Below are 26,119 nucleotides of genomic sequence, written 5' to 3'. Positions count from 1 at the left end.
CATAAAAATTAAAGAGAAGATAGATCCATAATCCGATACTTCCTAGACCATTGGACCTACACTAGAGAAAATGTTCTGTTCAGCAGCATATGAATAGGAAAAAAGGCAGCAGATGGGATTAATCCAAGATTAGGATTTAGCAAACCATTCTAACAAGTAAAAACAAGGGTGAAGGTCCTCTAGTTAGCTTCCTATAGATCAGCAAGTGAATTTACAATCTACAATTCACAGCTCTGAGGCCTACTATCTGAACAATCACCACCCCTTTGGAATCATATCACACTGGTTAATACTGATTAGAATAAAATAGAGGTCCAATAAAACAGGGGTCTAATTAATCATCTATCAAACAACTGAGGACCTTTACTCATATTTCACTGAAATCCTCTTCCTCTGGTTTTCTTCCCTTTAGGGCAAAAGGGGATTTAGATCCAGGCATTTGAGTACCCTGCGTATTTTCCCCTTTGGGGGAAAGAGAGATCTGAATTCCCCAAAGAGAGAATTTGCCTCAGTTTATATTACAAAGTTGTTTGTATGTTATCTCTTCCATTAGAATGTGAGCTCCTTGAGGGCAGGGATTGGGTTTTTTTCTCCCTGGGCATCAGATTTCTCATTTGTAAAATAAGGGCTTTGAACAAGATTGTTGAAAGGAAAATTCTGCATTTGGACTTTCACCCAGATTAACTAGGCCAAAGTCAAGACAAAGAGAATTAAAAAGATTTTATTATAAGTACCTCAAGGTAGCAACACATGGACTGTCTGGGGACAGCTTTTCTAGAAATAACTTTAAGATAATGCAGATTGGTCCCCTCTGCAAAAGAGGTGGTGCCCTTGAATTCCAATTCCTCCCCAAGGTTCCAAGAACTCAACAGTGTGTTAGTATGGGCACTGACAAAGAGCAGGTGATACAAAAACTACAGACCTGGTGTATCCTTCTCCACCAAAGTCTTCCCCAACACTAATAAGCAAGGCTGGGAACAAGGGGGAACTGACTCAATATAACTTTCAACAAAGATGATTTTTCTAAGGTCCTTTTTACTAAATTTATTTCTTTTTTTTTTGTTACTACACAATTTTATTTTATTTTTTAAATTAATTTATTTTGATTTATCAACAATCACTTCCATATGCTTTTGAGTTTAAAAATTTTCTCCCCAATAAAAACAAAAACAAAAAAGGGGCAGCTAGGTGGCACAGTGGATAGAGCACCAGTCCTAAATTCAGGAGTACCTGAGTTCAAATCTGGCCTCAGACACATAATACTTACTAGCTGTGTGACCCTGGGCAAGTCACTTAACCCCATTGCCTAGCCAAAAAAACAAAAACAATAAAATTTTTCTCCCCCTCCCTCTCCATCACCCTCCCCAAGAGGGCGCACAATCTGATATAGGCTATACATATACATTCCTATTAAACATATTTTCACATTAGTGATGTTGTAAGTAAGAATTAGAACCAATAGGAGAAGCCAGCAGAAAGAGGAAACAAAATTTAACAGAAGAAAAAAAAATAGTAAATAGTGTGCTTTGATCTGCATTCAAACTCCACAGCTCTGTCTTTGGATGTGGATAGCATTTTCCATCAAGAGGCCTTTGGAGATGTCTTAGATCCTTGTATTGCTGGAAAGGGTTAAGTTTATCAATATTAGTCATCGCACAACATGGCTGTTATTGTGTACAATAAGATTTTATTTCTTAAACTGCTAATCACAGCACTAAGCTCATGCCAGGTACTTAATAAATACTTCATTGATTAACATGAAATGAGGAAACTGAGACGTAGAGAGAATGCATGATTTGCCTGCCTCATAAAGGTAATATGTAACAGAGCCATATCTTGAACCCAAGTCATCTGATTCCAAAGCTAGTATTCTTTCCATTATAGTATGCAAACATACATTTTCTTCCCTACAAAACAAAACAATAATCTTTTGTTTGTTCCCAAATCTTGCAAACCACTAAGGCTTAGAGGCAAAAGCAAAAATAAAACCATTCTAATTACCCTCACTGATTTGCTAGCTCTACTGGGCCTGGTGCCCAGAAATGGAGAATTTAGAAGTGGTCATTTTCATACTCTAAAAATGCTCATTTGGTTTTTGTCTCAGAGGTCTAGAAGAGTGCCTTTCCTGAAATCTTTCTTTTTAGAATTTTTCTAAAGCTCGTAATTATTATTCTCTAGCCAATATAGAAGTATCTTAAAGAGAGAATGCAAATCACTAAAGGATATAGTATGTGTGAGCTAGCACTGGCCTAGAAGATGGGAGATTAAGATTTTATTTCCAATTCCATTTATAGTTTGTTCTATGATCTTGATTAAGTCAGTGAATGTATCAGTACCTCCATGAAATGAGGTGATGATTCTTTACATCTACCTGTAGCTCAGTTGTACTCTGCCCATCCATGCTTGAAGTCTGTCATAAAGCTGCTAAATACACAGTGGGGCCAGGCAAGGCAATAAGCAATTATTAAGTCCTTATTTTAGGCACTGTGCTAAGTCCTGGACATACAAATACAAGCAAAAAAAAAAAAGACACACAACCTGGCCTCAAGAAGCTTACATGCTAACAGGAAAAAACAACATGACAAAGGGAGTTGAAAAGAGGGTGGTGAATGAGCATACTCTCCTGGGGGCCATGGTTTTGAAGTCCAGAAAGAAGCTTGGCTAGCTTCAGCCTCTTCACAAAATGGAAGCCCCAGGAAGAACCTAAAGAGAGAAGGGGGCCAGCCTGATGGAGGGATGGGAACTTCAGAAAAAGGAGGCTCCTGAAACAGAGGGCATTTCCAGGATGAGACAGCAGTTGAGGCATGGTTTTGAAGTCCAGGAAAGTAGGGGGTATGTTGTTCAGTCATATCCTACTTTTTGTGACCCCATCTGGGGTTTTCTTGGCAAAGATATTGGAGTGGTTTGCCATTTCCTTCTCTAGTTCATTTTCCAGATGAGGAACTGAGGCAAACAGGTTAAGTGGCTTAGCCAGGGTCACACAGGTACTAAGGTCTGAGATTTGAAATCAGGAGGATGAGTCTTCCTGACTATCCCCTACAACCAGATAATAGACCGAATGGAGAGGCGTGAAATAAGACATGAAGTGGGACCAGGCAGAGCAGAAAACTGACTCAGTTTATTCATCTGAGGGTACAGGATATATAGAGAAAATCTAGCCTAACTTCAAGGAGTCCTCCCTGTGAGATACTCCCCAGAACATCTGCTGAGGACGTGACAATGTAAATTTCCTCGTTATCAGGGCTCCTAGATTGGGTTGTATTTTCCAAGGTTTTCCCAGGCGCCTTGACGCCACCTGCACAGAGAAGTGAATGTGTAAATCTAAGGTTCAAAGAGTGAGAAGGAATGTCTCAGGAACCTCCTAATCAGGAAGGGATTGGAGAGCCATACCTCTTAATCATTGAGCACTTTCGGGTAAAAGCCTGGGCAGAGGTCAAACTCTGCCTTGGATCTTAAACTCTTATCAGACTCTTAAAATCAGCCCTCTACACCTGACTCCAGGCTTGGCACTCTATCCACTGTGCCACCTAGCTGCCCCTTTGTTGTTCAGTCATTTTTCAGTAATGTCCAACTCTTCGTGATCCCATTTGGGATTTTCTTTGGCAAACATACTGGAGTGCTTTGACATTTCCTTCTCCAGCTCATTTTACAGATAAGTGGGGGCATATTACAGGAGTAGAAGTGCTATTTTGCATTCAAATAACTATATTAATTTAGTAATGCATGGGGCAGACTGGACATCATAGTTGCTAGAGAGGAGGTAGTGTGGTACAGAGTATGTTAAGTGTACTCAAGGGGTCTGGCTTCAAATCCCAGCTCTGCCATTTAATAGCTCTTTGACTTTGGGCAAATCCCTTAACATATCCAAGCCTCAGTTTCCTCACATATAAAACCAGGGGTTTAGAATAAATCCCTTCTAACTCCAAATCCATCATTCTGCTACAGATTCATTCTATTAGCTCAGCTGATCCAGTGAAAAAGGTGAGCTTCTGAAGCCTTTGTGCACTACAATGATGGGACATAACAGGATATGTGGAGGTAACATTTTGTGTTACCTGAGTGGGATACAGTGGGCAGAGCACTGGATATGGAATAAAATGATCCTGGTTACAGGGTCCTTACAGATTTTGTTTTGTGACATTCATTTATGGAAGTCTCATTTTTTTTTCTTGCATTAAAGTTTCTGAAACTTAAGAAAAAAACTCACTTAACTACTTGGGTGACCTTATTCAAGTCATTTGACCTCCCTGGGCTTCAGTCATCTAGAAATAAGAGGGGTTGACAAAATGGCCTCGGAGTTCCTTTCTCTCTCTCTCTAGATCTGTTTTCAATAGATGCACTCTATAAAAGCTAGAAGGGAGATTTTTGTACATTTTCTTTTTTCACATATATTATTTGATGGATATGTTCCCCACAAAAGTTTAACATCCTAAGTCATTTTAAAGATGCTTCAAACCTTTTGAGAGATCACATTTAACAGAGAATCAACAGTTACTCTCTATTAAAAAAAATAACAAGAATTGATCTTCCCTTTTTGGTAGAAAGGTAGGAGAGACAATGAGTACTGGATGTTGAATAGGCTTCTTACAGTCAAATTCAGTCCCTGTGTGGGTTGGTAGTAGTCTGGGCCAAGCATTACTCAGGTCGGTCCCCTCGGGCTGGAACAATGAACACAATGAGGCATTTGTGGACCATAAAACATTTTCAAAAGAAAAATTCACTCATCCATAAAAAGAATTATTATGGCTATAGCATTGACTTGGGTGGATGAGGCTCCCCTTTACCTCCACATTAGCATGGGCCACAGCAACAGTCCAGGGTCAGAAAGATTGCCCCACAGAGTGGTAGGAACCCTGCCAAACCGCTGGGATACAAGTTCCTCATAGGCTGGGCTTCCACAGGGGACAAAGCACCCCATCAATGGTTCAAGTCTTAGTCCTTCAGACCAACCAAATCCTATGAACAACCTCCTTGCCCCTAAAAGTAAAGCCAGCCTAACCTACATAAAACAGATGTAGTTCCTACTACAGTTGGTTTTGCTTAACTTTTTTCCCCCTTTGTTACAAAGGTGGGTTAATGGGGTCATTAGGGAGGAGCATTTTTAAAAAATCAAACCAAGATGCTTTTTAAATATATTATTTCATTCACACATAGGACAAAGCCAAGAGGTCAGTTATGTAGATGTTATCCCAGATTTGAAGATAAAAAAAACTGTTCTTAAATTATTTGCCCAATGTCACACAGCTAGTTTAGTGGCATATTTGGAATTTAAGGCCAGATTTTCACACCTAAGGTCCAGTACCCCTTTAACTGAACCACCATTCCTCCATTACATTCAAGTAACATAAGATGTATGGTACTATCTAATTATGGAGTCTGCCTAGGTAATACAAGAAAATAGAAGCCTTATCTCATTGTAGGAACACTAAAGCCTGAGTGTTCCTAAAAAAAAAAAGCCACTCCAGCAATTCAAATGTTCATTTTATTGGCAACTTAGAATGCAAGGTATGTTTCTAAACCTAAAGCTAAAAAACCAAGATATCCTTGGGGAAATAGGAGTTTTTCAAAGCTATACTGTATATGTTTTTGGAACTGAACTTATTTGCATGTAATACAAGAGAATTTCATAAAAGCATGCAAGGTGGTAATGTTTTGGCAAATTGGGTGGAATTCAATGAACTGATCAATATCAGTTGATGATATCTCTTTTTTCCTGGGTGAAGGCCTAAAAAATTCTAATATAGAAGGTCTTACACTGAAGATTTTCTTCCAACATCTCCTGAGAGACATATATCACATGCAAGAATACAACTTTATCTTTCTTTCTTTTATATACTAAGGAAATAGATACTGAAACATTCATTATGCTGTGTCTATTAACCAATAGGAAGAAAACTTGATTAGCATTCAACTGCAGGAACTTTTTAATCATTTTGATTAGTTCATTCATGTTGACATGATATGGTACAAGGAATTTAGTTCTATCCAGTATAGGAAGTTGTTTCTCACAGTTTTAGCTTTGTTATCACCAGTACCTTGATAGGATGCTACTCTCTTTTAGCTTTGTTATCACTAGTACCTTGATAGGATGCTACTCTCAAATAAGTTTCACATCTTCTCTTTGTTCAAAGGTTGAGTGCTACTTGCAGGTCGTCTCTCAAGGCATCTTGCAGGAAAGGGGGGCCAGGGATGGGGAAGGTGTACTTCTAAGAGTCTGACAGGTCTGGTGTCTGCTGGACTTCTGGCAGTGGCTGAGATGGAAAAGAAGGTGGCCAACTGTGATATGCTTTTAAAGTTACTGGAAAGTTCCTCTGACAAAAACAATTAATTCCTACCAGCTACCCACCTCATGAAAATCTTCCATTAAATATTTATTTCTTTGGGGTATGCCATTTGTATTCTAGTGGAACCCACAATCAAAATGAAGATAGTCCCCAAAGAATAAATCATTAGGCCAGCTTCAACCACTAACTCCTTAGCATGAATTAATTTACCTGAGGGTAATAGAGAGTAGGCTGTTTGATGGAGGGAATGGGCTAGAGAAAGGTCCTGGGAGTTACTGCTTGAGAGGACAGACATCAGATGATGGTCCAAGGGAGAACTAGCAGGCTTATTAAAGGATTGACTCAAAATATTACTTAAAGGCCTGAAAGACAAATTCTGCTCACTCCACAACTTTGATGCAGAATGGAACTAACATGAAACATGTTCAAGTAGATTTCCCCCCACCAAATTGCTGAGAAAAGAAATGCCTAATTTTCCTCAGATTTTTCTTTCATATCGTCTCTAAAATAATCTCAGCTGAAATTATCTTACCAAAGAAAAGTCAAGAGTCTTGAGTGTATACAAGACATGTTGTAAAGGTAGAAGCTACAGGACTTGTAAATCAATTGAATTGGGGGAATGGGAGAGTAAGAGAGAGTGAGGAGTTGAAGATGATATCTAGATTGTGAATCTGAATGGCTAGGAAGATGGTGGTACCCCCAATAATAATAGGAATAAGTTCAATTTTGGACATGTTGATTTTAAGCTGTCCAGAGGACATTCATTTCTAGATATCCAATAGGCAGTTGGAAATGTGAGATTGGAAGTATAGAGGTTACAGCTTACAAGTAGATCTGACAATCCTCAGCATAGAGATAATTATTGAATCAATGAGAACAAGTGAAGTCACCAAGTGAAACAGTATAGAAGGAGAAAAGAAAAGAGCCTGGACAGAGGCCTAACCCAAGATTAGTTGTGTCACCTGAATGAAGATGTAGCAAAGAAGTATGAGGAGCAGTTAGACAGATAGTTAGAATGTATGTGTGTATGTAACATTTACATGTAAATGTTACATACACACATTACATTGTGTATATGTATGAATCTGTAAATATATATTAGTGCTAGTATACATATGTATGTGTACATGCACCATATGTGCCACATATTATATGCCATTGCCATATATCAGTATAATATACGTGTGTATGTTATTATATCTTTCAGAAAACTTATTATACTGTTTAATCTACGTGGAGGTTGTTTGAACCTAGGATGTTATCTTGATCTCAGTAACTCTCTAGGAATGCCAGAGTTGCCACAAAAAATTTAGGGTTCTCCCAGTTCTTAAATCAACCCAAACAAAACATTCTTGTTTTGGGTCTGCTCAAGTCTATGTTTTGGGTTCCCCTTGTATTTTGACCAAACCCACATTTTGTTGAATGTTCACATTTACTGATTTCCATCTCAATCTACCTTGCTTTTAAGCTGTTATCTTGACAAAATTATTTAACTGTGTACATGTGGTTTATGTTGGGGGAGAGGGGAAAGGGGGAAAGGACCCAGCTCACTCTTCTCTACCAAACAACCTAATAAATTTCTTTCTAAAACTGTTTCAGATTTTGGAGTTTGTTCTCAGGAACAACAATATGGTGTCAAAAGTTGGATTCCCTGGTTGGTCACCTTCAGTTAAACCAAACACTGTCTGAGACCACAGAAGCTGAGGAAGTCTCTGTGATTTTAGGATTGAGCAGGACATGATAAGAACAGGATTACATCAAACAGAGCAAGAACTTAGTGGGACCCCTTACCGGGTTCAGGTTGACACAGTCCAAGCTGGACTCTGAGTGCCCAGAAAATTAAGGTGCTGTGCTTGACGTTAGTCCTGGGAAAGACTCAGCTGGGGTTAAAATCAGTCCAGGCTGTCCCAATGAATAATCCCTTTAACTTGATCATTCAAGGGCTTGGTCAGCAGTTGCTAAAAAATCTTTTGGTTGAAATTAGATTGGTTTTGTGAGAGATGATCTCTCAGAAGTGAAGCCTCCTCAAAGGGTTGTTAGTTCTTGTTAATGATTCTTCTATTGTTGTTTTCAGAACCCTTCCCACCCACCCAGACCCTGTTTTTAAGTACTTAGCAGAAAGAATAGCCCTACTCAACCTGAACTGCTGGCCCTTGCAAAACTTCCCACCTTTTCTCCTCTCTGGGCAAACTTGTGTCTCCATGAATAGATTGTACTCCCTGAAAGCCCAGACAGTGGGATAAGTGGAAGGGGACTAGGGAGGAGGAGCTTAGGGTATAAATAAGCCTCGATTTCTGTAAGGAACTCATACTCTTCTGGCTGGCAATGGCGATTAGGATCGGTACCCTTTCTCATGAGAAAGCAATAAACTCTTTTCTACTTTCAAGGCATCTAAGTCTTTGTTTTAAGTTTGAGTAAGTGGGCTCTGTCCCACACAGTTTGGTCATTTGGTAGAGCTTTGTCCTTTGCTCTTTCTCTTTTTATTTCTCTATTTATTTCTCTTTATCTATTCTATTTATTTCTCTTTCTATCTTTCCTCTCAACTCACTCTAGATACCTGGTCTATCACTGGTTGGTAGCTGCTCATGTGTCCTGATGAATGCATACTATATATTAATATATATGTTATATATTAATATATATTATATAATATATAATGAATATACTCTGACTTAGGAAGAACTTAGGTTACTGAGGGAAACTTGCATTTGTCAGGTAGTGAGATGGGCTTTAACAGGGGCTTCCACTTCAGAAGTTCTTTTGTTTACCTTGGAGAAGGCATCTCCTGGAAAATAAAAGAAATATTTATGGCAAAATTTTAATTTAAAATTAAAAATGTACATTTCCAGTTTCCTCTCTTATTTCTTCTCTGCTTAGCTTTTAAAACACTTTGAAATCTGGCACCAACCTACCTATACATTAACATGCTTGATGGTCCAGCCAACTGCCCACCTTGCTGTTTCCTGAACTAGGCATTCCCATCTCCGGCCTCCAAGCCTTTGCATAGACTGCACCTCCCTCTTCACCTCTGCCGTCCTGAATCCCTAACTTCCTTCAAAGGTCAGCTCAAATGTAACCTCCTGGGAGGCCATTTTCCTGATCCTTGACATTGCTGGTGTTCTCTCTCAAGGAACTACTTGGTATGTATTTTGTATTTCTTTGGTATATGTTTCCTTGCCCCTCCTCCCCATTGGATGTAAGGTCCTGGATGGCAGGGGCTGTTTTTATTTTTGTTTTTTATGTCAGGACACAGTGCCTACAGTCATTTAATAAATACTTGCTGAATTAAATGGTCAGAAAATGCCCTTTTCTCTGTTGAAGAGGAAGAATCTATTTTGCTGTCATTTCAGATTGCTTTTCCTTCCTTGAGACAAAGGAGAATTAGCTAATTCCTCCTGACCCGTTTTTGGGGTAAATATCCTCTGTCATTATACAATGGCTCCTTTGTATGTATATATTTAGTGCATATATGGAAAGCTCTTCTTGGGCACTACCTTATGCTTGGAAGAACCCCATGGAGCATGCTCTCTTGGCTCAGCTCCCACTGGAGGCATTACTACTTTTGGGGCTGTAGGCCAGAGGTTTTCCACAAATACTGTGCTGCCAACCCCAGCTCACATTCCTAATCATCATTTGCATAACTATGGCTTCTATAGAGCCTTCAAACACAAGAGCAACTGATATCCAGAAGAACAATTATTCTGGCAATCCCCTAATATTCTTCTCAGGACTGATGTTCAGGAAACTGTAGATACACCGCTTATTTATGTCGAATTATCTGTTTCTCATACTGGAACAATAAGGTGAAATGATCTGTGAGTCCCCTACTAGTAGATTAAATCACTCTTTTGAGGGACACTACTCCAAGCTTTTGTTAGGTGTCTAGAAATTCTGTTTACACCACCGTATTAATAGTCTTTCCCATGTTTTCTACAACCTCCCACAGTCTAAAGAAGAAAACTGGGGGTAGGGATAATTTTTTTTAATATTAACATAGGACTACATTAATAGTTCTGTGACATTTTATCACAACATATACATATGGATACGTATATATGTCTATGCTTACATATGTATATAATAAGAGTCTGGCATAGTACAGATCCCATAAACTTGTTTGGTTGATGCAACTTCCCCACATGGAGAGGCTTGGAGCGTGCTTCTGGGTAAATCATGATGATTTGTAAGGGGAGGGTCTTAGAGAGACTGTGGATCATTCTTGAACACTCTATAACTGGTTCTAGTTGGCTAGTTAAAAGGAGCTTTTAAAAAGCTCTACATAGTTAAAAGGAGCTTTTTAAAAAAATTATTCATTTATTTTTAGTTTTCAGCACTCACTTTTATAAGATTTTGAGTTCTAAATTTTTCCCCCTTCTTCTCCTCACCCCTCCCCAAGACAGTATGCAATCTGATGTAAGCTATATACGTACAATCATATTAAACATATTTCCACATTAGTTATGTTGTGAAAGAAGAATCAGAAGCTTTTTTCTATTGGTTGTCTACTCAGAACTGTTCGCATCTTCAAAAAGAGCCTGAGTCAGCTGCAGCCTTTTCATGGCTTCATTCAAGACTGGGGGAAATCCAGGACTCTGCATGGGAATCTTATGAGAGATCAATCATCTAGTAAGGTGAAAGGCCTTAGGGCCTTCATCCTTGCTCTGAGGCCATTTAGCCCTAGAGAAGTAGGTCTGATTCTTGTCCTTATTCCTTTTGTCTGTTCTTTTCTGTTCTAGGTACAGGGAGTCATCTTGATCTATGTCTTGCCACTGAACCCAGATGGCTTCAGAGGAGAGAGTAGTAGACTGGTGACTTTGCACAGCCCTCTTTCACTTAAATTCCAATTCACTTGCAAGTCATGCATTACCTGCCTGATGTCATCGTCCTCTTTGAGAATGAAGGATAAACAACAAGTTTCAGGGAGTGGAACCTTGGTTGGGAGACTGAGTCATATGATCTGGGAGTCAGAATCCAAGCTGGGTTTTACAGAAAGCCCAGCATAAATGACCTGAGAAGCAAAGAGCAGTCTTTGGGAGCATCTTTCTAAACTCATGCCAGCAAAAGCTGAAATGAGAACTTACTTAGCAGTAGTGCTGCCATTGGATATGAATTTGATGGGATTGATAACTATCTGTGTAGGAACTGAGCTAAGTTTTAAGCCTACTGTCCCAGAGTATAGAGAAGAGTATGGAGGTGTGTGTGTGTGTCAGGGGGGGATGTTTGTACATATGTTCTTATTATATCTTTTAAGTGAAAAATCCCTTTTTAAAAGCCAATTGATGTAAAGTGGTTAAATGAAATTGCAGTACTAGTCATTGGTCCCTAACAAAAGGGGAAACAAGGCCAGTAGAAGCTTGATCTTATGGCAGTAGAGAAAGAGACTCCCTAACACCTCAAGATCGTCTCAGGAAATCTGAAAGGAGCTTACTTGGCTCTGGGGGAAAGAGCCAAGCATGCATTTTACATACATAAACACACATGTACAAACACACATATCTATATCTACATCTACATCTACGTATGTATACATGTATTTGTTAATTTTTTTTAAAAATCAGTTTTGTTCAGGAATATTTTAAATGAACTCCATCAGATTATTCTACCCAAACAGAGGTTTAAGAGTTGCATTGTATAGCTAAATTGGAAGGTTAAATTAAATTGTAGAAAACACATAGGAATAAAATCTCAAAGATCATTTTCTTTAAGATAATCTTGAATCTATTGGTATTTCCCCCCAAATATTTCCAAACTAACATGTAGAACATTTCAAAATTTTCCTTTACCCATAATAATATTTGGCTAACTTTTCGAAATATAGTTCATGGAAGGAAGGATTCAGTAGTTTTGTCTATAAGTATATTTGATTGAAATACTTTATAAGAAATATTTGCAAAAAAGGCAATATTTGCCAGCAGAAAATGATCAATTCCAATCAATCAATAAACATTTATTCTACATTTACTTAATAACTTAAAATGAGTACAAATTAGGATTTGTTTTGACATCTCTAAGTTATTTACTTATCACTAAAGACTGTTACCACATAAAATTTAAATATAAATACTTTCAAATATATGAACCATATAAAAAACTAGATACAAACTTCATTCTTAATTTGATTTTTTAGTGTAAGGAGCGAGAGATATGGAGCTCTAAGAGAGGCAGAATAGACATCTCTAGCCTCCTCTTACCCCATGCTTCTCCAAGGGAAATTTTCATTCCTTCCAAGAGCGGAAGTAGGAGGTTAGGGATAGAGGCTACCCCTTTGCTGTATTTAAAGGAAGGGGTTATCAGGTTAGAAGTATATCTGTCTGCTCCCTTAAATATTGTTAGCCTAGGGGATATGACTGTATTCCATCTAACTTTTGATCTCTTTGTTATTTTGGGAGGAAGGAAGACTCCAAGCTCTATATCCAAAGCTTGACTACTTCCCCACCTAATACTAGTTCCACAATGAATACACATAACAATTGCAAAGAAGTCTATTTATCCAAATCACAGCAAAAAAAAAAAATAAATAAGAAAAGGTATATATAAGAGAATACATATCAGACAATATAGAATGACAGAACTCTCCCATTGGAATCAAGGTAACTCAACTCAATCAAGAGAGAATCCTGGATTTCACCCAAGGGGAATCTCTCCAAAGTTTTTCCAGCAGCAAGCTGGATAGGAACACGATGGGGATTGCCAGCTCCTCACGTCTTCTCAGACTCTTCTTTAAAAACCTAAAATGAGGTTGGCCTCTTCTATTTTCTTTCTCGAAGTTGGAAGCTATTTTGAGGCCATGCTTGAAGAAGACTGTCACTTAGAGAATCCCAAAGAGGGACTCCCACTTGAAGTGTCCACAAAGTGGGGACTGGCTAAGACATTAAGTTCTTGCTTCTCATCAACTCTGCCCCACCTTTTATATAGGGTAGGGCCTTTTATCTCCACCAATAAGGAGAGAGCTCCATACCAAAGGGCCTTGGAAAGAGGGTTTTATTTTACTTATATGAATTATATTTTATTATGTATTATAATATGTTATATTATATTTATATATAATCTACTATTATATTTATACAAATATATTTGCAATTGATACTTTATTGTTACCAGCTAATCCCTGTAAGTCAAGGACAAAATCTCAGTTTTCTGGTTGCATCATTACTATTTTGATTCTATTCTTTAAATGGTGCCATTGTGATTAAATTGCTACTCTTACTACTAATAATGTTATTATATAGCCATGTAAGGTTTGAAAAAAATGAAAAAAGCTGACAGTTTTGTCGTTTAAAAAAATGATCTAGTGAAGTCTTTTGTGTTGTAATCAAAGTTCAAAAGTCTTCAAATATAAAATGCAAGAATGAGAAATTTTATTTTAGATTAATATTGAGGAAATGAAAAATACCATGCCTTGGTAAATTCTTCTTTCACTTTTAGATGTGTGGTGTAACATTTGTATTAGAGTTAGAAAATGTGTTTGAAATCTGGCTTTATCATTTATTAGTTGTGTTAACAGACAATTTACTTATCTTCTCTGAACTCCTGTTTCCTTATCTGTAAAATGAGAATCATAATACTTGTATGACTTTCCTCATGCATTCTTGGGAGGATCATAGCATTTAGAGGTGACTCCAATGAGATTCTGTGCTTTTTTCATAATCAATCCAACAATCTAATCTTTTAAGCATCTGTTATCAGTATTGGGGCAGCTAAGCTATAATTCAGATTATTCACTAGCAGGTGAAGTCCTGCTGTACTCTGCCCTGGTCAGGCCACACTGAGATGATCATAGTTAGCTGGGGGCTAGTTGGTTGGTTGTTGTCCTTTGTTCTTGAAGAGGACCAAATTGACATCACTATGTTGGAGTAAGGTGCAGTGTGTCCAGCTGTGATTGATCAGACCAATGTAAGGCTCTACCCCAGGTCAGGCACAAATACGCCAAATGAACATTTGGAGTGGCGATGTCTCTAAATTTGCACATCTCACGTTTCTTTTGAGCTACTGCAATTCTGCTTTGCCCACAGAGGACAGGACCTTCTTTGATGTGGGCATACCATGCTGGGTGGTCCTTTGCCAGTTTCTCCCATGTTGAGCAATCTATTCCAAAGTTCTTCAGAGAGAACTTGAGAATGTCCAAAGTAAAATGGTATGGGTGATATCTTTTGATTCATGCATAAATTAGATTTAAGTGTGGCAGAATTGGGCTGTCATTGGCCTCACTCTCTCTTCCAGAGTCATCCAAGTCCTGAAAAAGCAAAACAAAGTCAAGACAACTGGTGATGGCTTGGGATGCAGTGGATGACCTTGGTGTCTTCAATGTCTAACCAAGCTCTAAGCACTCCACAGCACCTGCTTCAGCCACCTTCATGGCTGTTGGAGCAAATTGTTCTCATCTGCCCAGTCTACCAGGGGAACTCTTCCCATGGTTGGGGTAGACCCCCCCCCCAAATCACTGAAGGGTTTGAGACCCCTAGGTTACCTTCAACCTGGTTTAGCTTGTCAGCTGAAATGTTTATTTAGGGTGTGGCTGATTTAACTATAGCTTCTTAGAGCCACAGGTGAGAGCTGGGTGAATCAAATGGACACCAAAGGTGGAAAACCCTGAAAAGCCCTGAAAAGAGCTTGGCAACACTCAGACCAGAGGTACCCGTAGTTTAAAAGGAAGGATACTGATAAGTTGGTGAAGGCCTCTGACTCTATGTCAGTAGCTGATCTGTTGAAGGAACTGGGGATTTTTAACCTGAAGAAAAGAAGACTCAGGGAGGACATGATAGATATCTTAAAGTATTTGAAGTGCTGGCATGTTGAACAGTAGTTACACTTGCTCTGTGTGGCCCCAGAAAACAGAATCAAGAACAATAAGAATTTGGAAAGATAATATTTTAGGCATGATGTCAGGAAAACAAAAAACTTCCTAACAATTAGACCTATCTGAAAGTGAAAGGGGTTGCTTCAGGATGTAGTGGGTTTCCTTTCATTGGAGTTCTTTAAGCAAAGGCTGAATGAGCATTTAGTTGTTGGATATATTACTGTGGGAATTCCTTTTGGGGTATGGATTAGATAAAGTGGCTGCTGAATTCTCTTCTAATTTTAAAATTCTGTGATTCTATTAAGAACCTGTTATGTGTTAGGGACTATTCTAGGCAATGAAGATACAGAAAAAAACAAAAAACAAAAAAGTTAAAGGGGGCTAGGTTATTAAAGGTTTTACATGCTAAGGACTTTTGTATTTGATCCTGGAGGTAATAGGGAGCCACTGGAGTTTATTGAAGGGAGAGGGGTAACATGGTCATATCTCCAAAAATAGTAAAAAGATAATATTTTCTCCAGCTTAAAATTCTTTCAGACTTTTCCCTTTAGGAAGGTGTGTGGAAGGTCAAGAAAAAGGGCTAAAATTCCAGGAAATGGAAAGATGGTTAAAAAAAGGGTGAAAACTGAAATTTAACTCTTTGTAGTTAAACTCATTGCCTCCCTAAACCTCTGAAGTGAAGAAACACTTATTAAACACCTACTATGTGCTAAAAGAAAGGGGAAAAAAGTCCCTGAAATAATTGGAAAAGGACTGTTCTCTTTTCTATTTGAGGTAGAAGATATTGATCACAAGAAAGAAGCCACTCCCTTAAGGGCAGTGGTCAAGAACAGAATCTATCAGTCTAGAAAATGTAAAATAATTCCCCGCTCTCTGGCTTTTCAAATAAGCTGAAAGGGGGGGGGGCAGGAGGAGGGGAGAGAAGATGAAGATACCTTGGTAAGGTCACACTGTTTTAGTCTATAAAGTCTGGAGCACAGATGTGAATGAAGGTTGGCCTACATGAGCTTCTTTCCAAAATGGATGCCCTGAGAGGAATTCACCAATGTGAAAAGGGGGTTGGCATAGTGGATTCACATTCCATAGGGAGAAAGCCCCAGGAGCTGAGGGAGTTCCTAAGATGAAGCTATAACAGAGACATGGTGTTGAAGTTATCAGAAATAGCCAGATCAAGTGAGGGTTTTTTAGGGATGAAGGAGATGAGGATATTTGTAGGCATCATGGGAGGACCTAGCAGATAAGGTGAGATTGAAGATGTGAATGGGGATGAAAAAGAGTGAGTAGTCTGCTGGAAAAGAAAAGAGTGAATGGGATCAAATGTGCATGGTGAGGGGTTCGCTTGGCAAAGAGAAGGGCCATCCCTTTCTGTGAGGCAGGGATGAAAGAGAAAATGGAGGAAGATGTATGACTGATGTGAGACGAAAAGGGGAAAAGAAGGACCTGTCAGTGAAGGGCAATTTTTTACTTTTTTGGTTAAGAATAAGGCAAGGTCTTTAGTGGAGAGGGAAGAAGGAGAGAGCATTTGGGTGGGGCCTGAGAAGAACTGAGAATGTTTGGAACAGCCTCTGATGAGGGGGGTGAAAAAAATTACTTTCCTTCAGTGAGGGCCCAGTTAAGATTATGCAACATAAATTTGTAGTTTTCAATCCACACTGTTTCTTTATTTTTCCATCCTCATTCAGCAGCATGAGAATAGGAGAAAAGAAGGCAAATATCTAATATAATACAAAGTTGAAATTTTTAGAAAAATGTAGTTGGCAATAGAACCAGGAGGAAAAGGATTTGAATTGAGAGGATTTTGTAGATTTTAACTAATTTACCAAGTGTTAGAGATAGATAGGGAAGGGAGGACAGTGTAGCCAGAGCAGGGGTAATAATCTATGAAATAACAATGTGTAGAAAGATGTCATGGTGTGTGTGAATAAAAAGGTTAGGAGTCATAAGGCATAGGGAGAGTTGGAAGATAAAAGATAATTATCAGATAAAGGAATTTTGGAGTTCCTGAACCTGCATGTAGAAAACTTACAGATGATGTTAAGGTCAAACATATGGTGGGGCAAAGGGAACATGCATTTATTTATTAAGTGTTTTCTACTTGCCAGGCACAATGCTAAGTACTTCACAGATATATCTCATTTGTTCATTTCTATGTGTAGCTGAGGTGGAGTGGAGGAAGAGTAGGTCATGAGGATCGAGTACACTGAGGAACTAGGATGTTAGTATAATTGAGACAGCATCAATATATATTATGCTGAAGTACCCTAGTTGCCGTGAACAGAAAGACTGTAAGCCAAGCACTGAACTCCTTGTGGAAGAAAAGGGAATGTCTTGAGAACCAACAGATCACCAGGATCTGGATTGGGTGATAAATTTGAATAGTGTTGACCTCAAAGGAAGAGGTTATTGAATGGTGGTTGTAAAGACAGATTCTGCAAGTGGCAATGGGGAGGTATTTTCCAATTCTCCTACCATGATCAGTGAGGGGTGAGGGGAATGAGGAAATATGCAACTGGTATTAGACAGGGTAGACCAGGAGTGTCATCAACAGAGAGCCATGTCTCAGAGAATTCCAGAATGAAGAGGTTTAAGATGAAAGCAAGTTTATTAATTGTGAAACAGGCATTCCAGAAAATACAGTGGAAGGAGAAGGTAAATTTGAAATGAGATGTTGTAGGAGTAGGGTTGAGGGAAATGGGAGTAAAGGAGTTGGTAATGGATACAGAATGGATTTTGTACTCTGGCAACTGGGTGTTCAGAATCACAAGGATGGGGAGAACATGAAGGCATGAGAATATGCTAACCATTGAGGAAACACAAAAGTAATTATGGCTGGAGAGATGTCAATTTAGAAAAGCTGGTGATTGCACTGTTCAAGGCCCTCCATCAAGACCCAACCTTGTGGCAGGTGATGATGTCTTGGGTGGTCCAAGACATTCACCTCACCACAGGCAGGAGCAGGTGAAGTTATAATCTGGGAGACAATGCTTGGTACATAGTAAATGCTTAATAAATGCTTTTTCATTCATTCTTTTATTGAACAGTGATCTCCTTCTTACCAAATTAAGTGGCCTTTTCTTTTGATTTAGTTATTTTTAAAAAAATTCAATTGTTTTCAGCTCCAAATACTATCCTTCTCACCTCCTCTCCCTCACTTTGAGAAAGCAAGAAAAGTAAAACCCATTATAAACATGTGGTCAAGCAAAAAAAAAAATTCTTATTTTAGCCACGTCCAAAAAAATGACTCAATCTGCATTCTAAGTCCATCACCTTTATCTAGAGGTGGGTAGTATATTTCATCATTCATCCTCTGGAACTGTGATTGGTCATTGTGTTCATCAGAATTCCTAAGACTTTCAAAGTTGCTCATCTTTACAAATTGTTGTTATTGTATAAATAGTTCTCCTGATTCTACTTACTTCACTCTTCATCTTGTTCTTCCCAGGTTTCTCTGAAACCATCCTTTCATTATTTCTTATAATACAATAGTATTTCATTACATTCATATGTCATAATTCCTTCAGCTTGTACTACCTTTTCAACTGCTTCTTCTCTGTCTCTTCTTACCATTCCCAGACTTTGTTTAACCTGAAATTTATTTCTCTGCTCTTGGTTTCTCTCTCTCTCCCACACAGAACACACATGCTTTAACTCTGTGATGTTAATAATTTCTGGAGGCTGTGTAACTTTGGATCAATGCTTTCACTTCTTCAGGTTTCAATTTCCTTATTTACAAAATGAGGGGCTAGAATAGAGCAGGGATGCTTTACCTTTTTTGTGTCATGGACCCTTTTGGTATTTTGGTGAAGCCTTTGAACCCTTTCTCAGAATAATGTTTTTAAATGCATAAAATAAAATATCCAAGATTACAAAAGAAACCAATTATGCTGAAATTGTTATTAAATTTTTTTTTGTTTTAAAAACAAGTTTATGAATGCTAGGTTAAGAATTGTTTTGGTTTCATGGTATGTTGTGGCACCACTGTCTCAAAGAATTCAGAGTCAGACCACCTCTAATCCAAGTACAGGCATTTATTGAGGATTGACACCCCTCACAAGCAGGTTAGATTCCAAGAGGAACCAGCAACTTAATAAGACAATGCAGGCAAATTTATAGTGTAATGTTGCTGATTACACAACAGAAATTATGAATATTAAAAAGGCAGGAGGGATTTGTTAAAGGATTAAGTAATGGGGAGGGGTTCTTCTATGGTTTGATGGTCAAACATCCTGGTCGTGCTGCCCTCTGATTGGCTAGCTATTGTGGTCCTGTCTGGTCAAGATGGATAGTTGGGTATTGTGGGTCTATCTTGGGCTAAATGGATGATGTGATTATGGTTGAGTACAAGAACACATTTGTTCAAATATGTGCAATTGATCTGGGGGCCTGTGGTGTGAGCCAGATTACATGGTTAAATCAGGACATGCCTGCTGCTCAGTGGGGCCCATAAGGAAGTTAGAATAGTGGGGCTGGGGGCAGTTTTATTAGGATTCCATCAGAATTCCCTGTAACAGAAGGTCTTTAAAATCCCTTCTAGCTTTATATTGTATGATCTTAAGATGCCAAATCTCCAATCCTGGTCTTCTAATAAGTGTCCACTCCCCCATCTCTAATTGCTTTCAGGGAATTTCTGTGTAGATGTACCACTGTCATTCACTATGCCATCAACTTCCAGCTATATATAGCAGAGTGGAAAGAATAATGGTCCGAACAAAAAAAAAAACATAAACTACTTGAGGGCAAAGACTGTCTTGATCTTGCATTTGTATTTTCACTGCTTAGTACTTTGCCTAACACATGGTTACCACAAAAGAAATATTTTTTCATTCATTTCATTAAGATCAATAAGTGTGAGGAATAGGAAGAAAACAGCAAACTTTATGAAATAGCTCAATATTAAGAAAGGCAGAAAAAGGACAGAGAACAGACTAAAGCTTACTATATAAGAGAAAAACTGTATAGAATTGTACATGATTGGCAAATCAAAAAAAATTTTAAAAACTCTAATAGAAACTCAGAGGAAGTTATTATGAATGCTATGTGTTGACATTCAAATGTAAATCGTTGTAAAGCAAGTTTAATTGGTATTGTTGATGTGGAAAGTTAAATTTGTAACAAATCATTTAAAATGAATGAGTGAATACACATATAAGTACATGTTGACAACTTTTCTTCCCCAAATTGTGGCCAATTTCAGTAGCAAAATAGAATTTCATTAAAAAAAAAAAAGAATGGTCCAGCAGTGGATCTAGCTTTGAGTTTCAGCTCTGCCTCTACTTGACTAGATTACCTCAGGAAAATTATTCCATACCTCTTAACCTCAGGCTCCTCATTCAAGACATGAGTGAGTCAGACTGGATGATTTCCAAATTCCTTCCATTGATAAAGTTATATATTCTTCCCTTTCTAGAGCTGGTCTCTGTTTGCTACCATAGAGGCAGTTATCTTCCATATTTCTTTCTTTTTTTTTTTTTGGTGAGGTAATCGGGGTTAAGTGACTTGCCCAGGATCACACAACTAGGAAGTGTCAAGTGTTTGAGGCCAGATTTCAACTGAGTTCTGACTTTAGGGCCCGTGCTATATCCACTGAACCACCTAGCTGCATCCTCCCCCCAAGTCTTCTTTCAACCAAAGTCAAGGTTTATTAGAACATCTATTGGGGTAGGAGAATTTTAAGAATCCATCATATTGGCCAGACTCTTAAAGAATCTAAGCATTTGTATCGCTAATGCAAGTGGGACAGATTAAATCTCAGCCACTGGCTAAATAAATTTTAAGAATCTGAGAACCTTAATGGAGGCTGGATGGATCTTATATACAGAAAGACTGTAGGAGCGGCCAAGTAGTCTAGGGCGACTTTGAGGAGGGGTCTAGGGAGGATCTGGATGGGAGTGGCCAGTAAGCTGGGGTGACTGGGAGGTAGAAGGCCAGTGACCTGGAACACGTGGCCAAGGGAGACTGGGGTTTAGATAGGATCTAAGAGTGGAGGTCTAGGGTGGGGCCAGGTGCAGACTATGAAAGGGCAGTTAATTAACTGGGAAGGGCCAATACACCCAGGGGAGGGTCATGGACCTAGACCACGTGGGAAAGTCCAGGGCTTTTTCTTTTTGGGTAACAGATCCCAAAAATGTAGTCTTTTCCCTTTAGGGGTTCAGATCCCATTCCCATCAAATAGCCTACAGGGATCCTTATGTATGGATCAGTGACCCCCATTTCTGAGCTTGACACTACTATTTTAATTTGAGTGCTTTCTCTCTTAATTTCCTATTTATCCTGTACATACCTTGCTTTGTAATGTATTTGTATGTTGTCTCCCTCATTAGATAATAAACTCCTTTATGGTAGGGGCTGTCTTTTGCCTCTTTTTGTATCCCCAGTTTAGAACAATGCCTGAAACATAGTGAGTGCTTAAAAATGTTTTTTTGATTGATTAATTTAGCCCAAACCTTACTCACTTGCAGAAAACACATTCAAAGAAAGAAGCTTTCTTTGGCTTGTACCCTACTCTTACTATTCTTCCCCCCACCAAAATTCCTTGTCTTGTCCTCTTCAGCCAGACAGACCAAAAAGCAGTATGATGTAAAGGAGGCACAGAAAAATTAAGTGATTTTCGTAGTCACACTGTTAGTGACAGATTATAATCTGGATTAGAATTCCAAGTCCCTGAGTTGTAGTGATGGGGTATGGCCCCTAGCAGAGACCTTTGCCCCTCCACCCAAAAGAAACCTTTGAACGTCATCAGCAGGATTGTCACCTACACAAAAACTGCTGCTACACATCATTAGCAACGTCTTTTGGTAAACTTGAGGTGAGGTGCGTAATTTCAGCTCCAGTCGAAGGGCTTTGGAATCTTTGGAGCTGAATAAAAGAGCCCTGGATTTTAGAGTCCAAAGATCTCTTCCTGGCTCTGTCACTTAGTGTGTCACCCTGGGGAAAGTGATAATATCTCTGGGGTCTCATTTTGCTCATTTGTAAAATGTAGGAGCTGGGCTAGGTCGTCTCTCTTCCTGCTCTAAACTGTGATGCTAAATCAAAATAGAGAATTTTAATGTGAAGGTTTTTCCCCTTCTGATTCAGAGGTAGGGGAAGTAAAGTCAGTATCTCAGTAGCCTACATGCTCTTTTTTTCTAGGGGGTCGTTATGAAATGAAGAAACAGGGGGTTAAAAAGGAGCTCATGAGTGTACGTGTTTTGCCCCAGTTTACTATGTCATAACCTGCTCCAAAGCCCAACAAGGTGGTTGCTATGGAAGCCCCACCAGTTGTCTCCCACTCTCACACCCCTCTCCCCACCCCCTGCCTTCCTTCTCGTCCTTGTCCTCTGGACAGCGGACCGAAAGGCAAGCAGCAGGCAAGGGCTAGTGCCATGGGAGAGCTGCTGGTGGGGGGCGGGGGGGAACCGTGTGCATCATGAGCTTGGGGACGTCCCTCCTGCAGGGTCGGTGAGCAGTGGAGACGCAGCCCTCCCTGCCTTCGCCTCTTTCCTTGCCTCTGCTGCAGCGGCAGAAGCGGCCAGAGAAGAAGGAACAGCAGCCCAGCTCTGGGCCACGTCTCTGCAGAGAAGTGACAGGAGGGGAGCGCCTGTACCATCACCCCTACTCCCGGCCTCCTAAGTCAGTGTCTTCCGCTTGCAGGGGCAGAAGAGCTAAGGCTGCAGCCGGGGGCGGCGTCAGGGCAGGGGAAGGGTGGTGGGAGAATGCGGAGGAGGCGATGGGAGAATGGAGGTGGGGAAGGGAGGGGAGAATGGAGGTGAGGGAGGGAGGGGAGGACAAAGCTGGGGGGAGGATGGAGAATGGGGGATGATGCAGGAGGAGGAAGATGGAAGTGGGAAAAAAGCTAATACCAGAAAAAGGGGGGGTTGGAGGGAGATCGTGAGCCCGGGGAGAACGTGGGATAAAAGGACTGAGGGAGGACTTGGTGGGGAGGTGGTGGGAAGAGAGAGAGCTGGAAGAGAGAATGGGGGAGGAGGAGGAGGAGGAGGAGGAGCAGCAGCAGCAGGAGCCGCAGCCGGAGGAGGAGGAGCGGCGGCCACGCTAATTAGCCAGGTACCAGGCGGGGCACGAGTGGCTCCCGGCCTCGGTGGCCCACAGCCCCCGGGGCAGGGGCAAGGGGCAGGCCGGGGGCGGGGAGGAGGAGAAAAGAGGGGGGAGAAGAACCGAAGCGAGCACGTCCCTCCTCCCTCGGGGCAGCCGGGCTCTGCCTCCTGCCGGGCAGCGTCGGGGGGGGGGAGGGTGGCTTCCGCCCTGGGAGGCGGGGACTGTACCGGAGAGCCGGCCACCTCGGTTTCCCGACGCCCCCTACCCCAATAGAGGGAGGCCACGCGAAAACGAAAGTGAAACCCTTCCTCCCGCTCCCTCCCTCTCCTGTTTCCGCTCCCCAGGCCGGGCCGGGCCGGGCCGAGCCCCGCGGACCGAACTAGCCGCCGAGCAGCCCAGGTAAGGCGGAGCCGCGAGGGCCTATTCCTCCTCTTCTCCCCGCCCCCCCCCGCGGGGCCCGGACCCAGCTTGGAGGCTGGGGGAGGAGCGGGGTGCATCCCCGGGCTGGGCCCCTCCCCCAGCCAGCCGGGGAGGTGCCTGTGTTTATATAGGATGGGGGGAGGGGTCCCAGCGGAGGAGGGGGGGAGGTCCAGTCCTCATCATAATCATCCACCCCAGCAACTGACATGGGTGAAGTGGCGGTGACTGCTGCGCCCGCCCCCTCCCCCTCGACTCCTTCCCTAGGGTCCACCTCTTCTTCCTCCTCCTCTTCCTCCTACTCCTTTCCCCCCTTCCCCGCCCCCCCCTTCCTGGCGCGAGCCGCTTCCTGACGCCGCCGCCGCTTTCCTCTCCCCCTCCCCCTCCCCTCGGTGCACGCAGGGAGCCAGGCCCGGGGCCGCCGCAGTCGCCATCGCCACCTCCCGCCAGCCCCGCACCATGGCTGAGAAGCTCTCCACCGCCACGTCCTACACCGAAGACGACTTCTACTGCCCGGTCTGTCAGGAGGTGTTCAAGACCCCAGTGCGGACCGCGGCCTGTCAGCACGTGTGAGTAACTGCGCGCCCCGGGCTCCTCCCCGGTCCCCCACCCCGAGCCCCGGGACCGGGCCGGCACGCACCCACCTGTGCGGTCCAGGGTGAGCTCCTCGCGGCGTGGAACGAAGCGACCGGAAGCCCGGACCGCGTTCCTCAGGCCCGGCCCCCCCATCTTAGCGGGACCCCCCACCCCCCGGCCTCGAGGGTCCTCTTACTTCCCTATTCTCCCCGCCCAGGACCCGGGGGCTGTCGGACGCCAAGCTCGCGGGGCCAGGCCTGCAGGCTTTCTTCCCCTGCCCGGTCCTGCAGAGAGGAAGTGAGGAAATGGGGGCGGGGGAGGCGGTGTTGGGGTTGCTCCCAAAGCTCATTTGGGGCTAGATTTGGATCTCAATTAGAAGCAGTGGTGCAGAGGCTGCTGTGCTATCTCCCTCTTCCCATTCTCACGAAATTGGGGGGCAGGTGCCCAAGGGCACCCAGATTTTCCCCTCGGCCCTCGAAGATTCTGCTTTCACACGGGGTTACTTATAGTCTTGGACCCCCAAAGCCACCTTTTTGGATTTACTGTTCTTGCCTTTCTTTGTATCACCAGCTCTTAGTGATACATGGTAGGTTTTCAATAAATAAATGCTTGTGTCTTGACTTAAAGGTCCTCTTCGGTGTCTGATTATTGTGGAATGGTCTCTTTAATTGAGTTGGAGGGTATGGTAATTTCTTCAAACGAAAAAAGTGATAGTATTTCCGTTTCCTAGCCTTGTGGTAGCCTTTTTTTCCTTTGCTTCCAACCCCTTCGGTTTCCATTTTGTTTTGTTTGTAAAGTGAGGGTGAGAGAAAGAACGCTGCTGTTTCTGGAAGGGTTTGGGGAGTGTGACCTCAGGGGATTTAAATCAATTAAGAAGCATTTATTTGGAGCTTTTTAAGTTGGAGGTGGTGTGCAGTTTTCTGGGAGTGTGAATATTCAAGGGAGGCCACTCCTGCCCTGTTGGAGCTTTTATTCTATTTAAGGACCCAAAAGCTTTGAGTGAAGAATTAATTTTGAAGCAAAGTAGGGGATGGAAAACAACTAGATCTTGACGTGTGGAGTTGGAAGGGACCTTTAGAACATATCTAGTTCCCCCTTCTTCGCTTCGCCATTTATAACAGGAAACTAAGGCCCAGGAAGGTTGTGACTTGTGACAGTAAGGAGCAGAGCGTGGATCCAAATCGAAGTTGATTCCAAATCCATGCTTCTTGTCATAAGGACCAAAATTACTTAAGCTTCCTGGGCCTCAGTTTTCCTCATCTAGAAAATAAGAGGATTGTTCTAGATGTCCTTTGAGGTTGCTTCCAGTTCTAGAACTATTATCCTACTATCTATGTCCTTGATTTTTTTCCTTTGGGAAGGATCTCTGATATCATTGTGTGGACAAATGCATATAATCAACAATTCTTCTGTAACTCAGTCTTAGAGTTGTAAGGATGAAAATATTGATATAGTAAAGAAAGGAACATGATGGCAGAGTAGAGGAATTACTTCATTTGATAGCTTTCTTTTATCAACTGAAACATCCCTGTTTCACTCCTATCTTAGACAACATTAGTTGAGACTTGATTTGCTTTATAATTCTCTATTTTTTAGACATTTAAAAACATTCTGAGAATGGGTTTCCACAGGTTTTGCCTTCCAAAGGGAGTCCATGACACAAAAAGTTAAGAACTTCTTGCCTAGTGGATCTTGTTGGTTCTGGAATCTGGTAGACCTTGGTGCACCGAGACTCAAGTGTCCTTGGCTTAGTCACTTAAGCTTTGAGCCTGGGGCAGCTCTGAGACATAAATAGGTTTTTGTTGCATCTTTGGAGGAAATCCACACATTGAAGTTAGTGATCTGACCATCTCTGCTTCCCAGGGGCTAGGAGGCCCATTTTGAGGATTAAAAACGCAGTGCTAAGAAACAATGTTGTTTCAGTTTCATTAAAATGGAATTCCCTTAAGAGGGATGTCTTGGTTACTGATATTTAGTTTAAGTATCTCTAAGCAAACATTTTGAAAAGAAAAAA

The 26,119-nt window shown here is 41.3% G+C and overlaps 1 protein-coding gene and 1 pseudogene across 2 annotated transcripts in view; one reads left to right on the top strand and one right to left on the bottom strand.

Annotated features, from left to right (window-relative positions):
- Positions 1–1,667: 1,667 nt before the first annotated feature.
- LOC110212524 (microtubule-associated protein 1 light chain 3 beta-like) lies at positions 1,668–24,553 on the bottom strand (annotated as a pseudogene). Its single transcript, XR_013486228.1, has 4 exons — positions 24,174–24,553; positions 12,885–14,517; positions 9,053–9,069; positions 1,668–6,251 (listed from the first exon to the last, which is right to left on the bottom strand). The product of XR_013486228.1 is annotated as a microtubule-associated protein 1 light chain 3 beta-like (transcript).
- The window catches only part of RNF138 (ring finger protein 138), a 54,729-nt gene continuing 52,222 nt past the window's right edge, over positions 23,613–26,119 (top strand). Inside the window, 3 exon segments of the mRNA XM_020992544.2 lie at positions 23,613–23,831; positions 23,834–23,912; positions 23,915–24,098. Of these exon segments, the coding sequence (XP_020848203.2) occupies positions 23,739–23,831; positions 23,834–23,912; positions 23,915–24,098 (356 nt within the window). The 5' untranslated portion in view covers positions 23,613–23,738.

This window comes from Phascolarctos cinereus, unplaced genomic scaffold, assembly GCF_003287225.1.
Source record: "Phascolarctos cinereus isolate Bilbo 61053 unplaced genomic scaffold, phaCin_HiC Scaffold_4;HRSCAF=312, whole genome shotgun sequence".
Classification (NCBI taxonomy): domain Eukaryota; kingdom Metazoa; phylum Chordata; class Mammalia; order Diprotodontia; family Phascolarctidae; genus Phascolarctos; species Phascolarctos cinereus.
The sequence above is the reverse complement of the archived record's forward strand: the minus strand, read 5'-3'. Positions and strand labels throughout refer to the sequence as shown.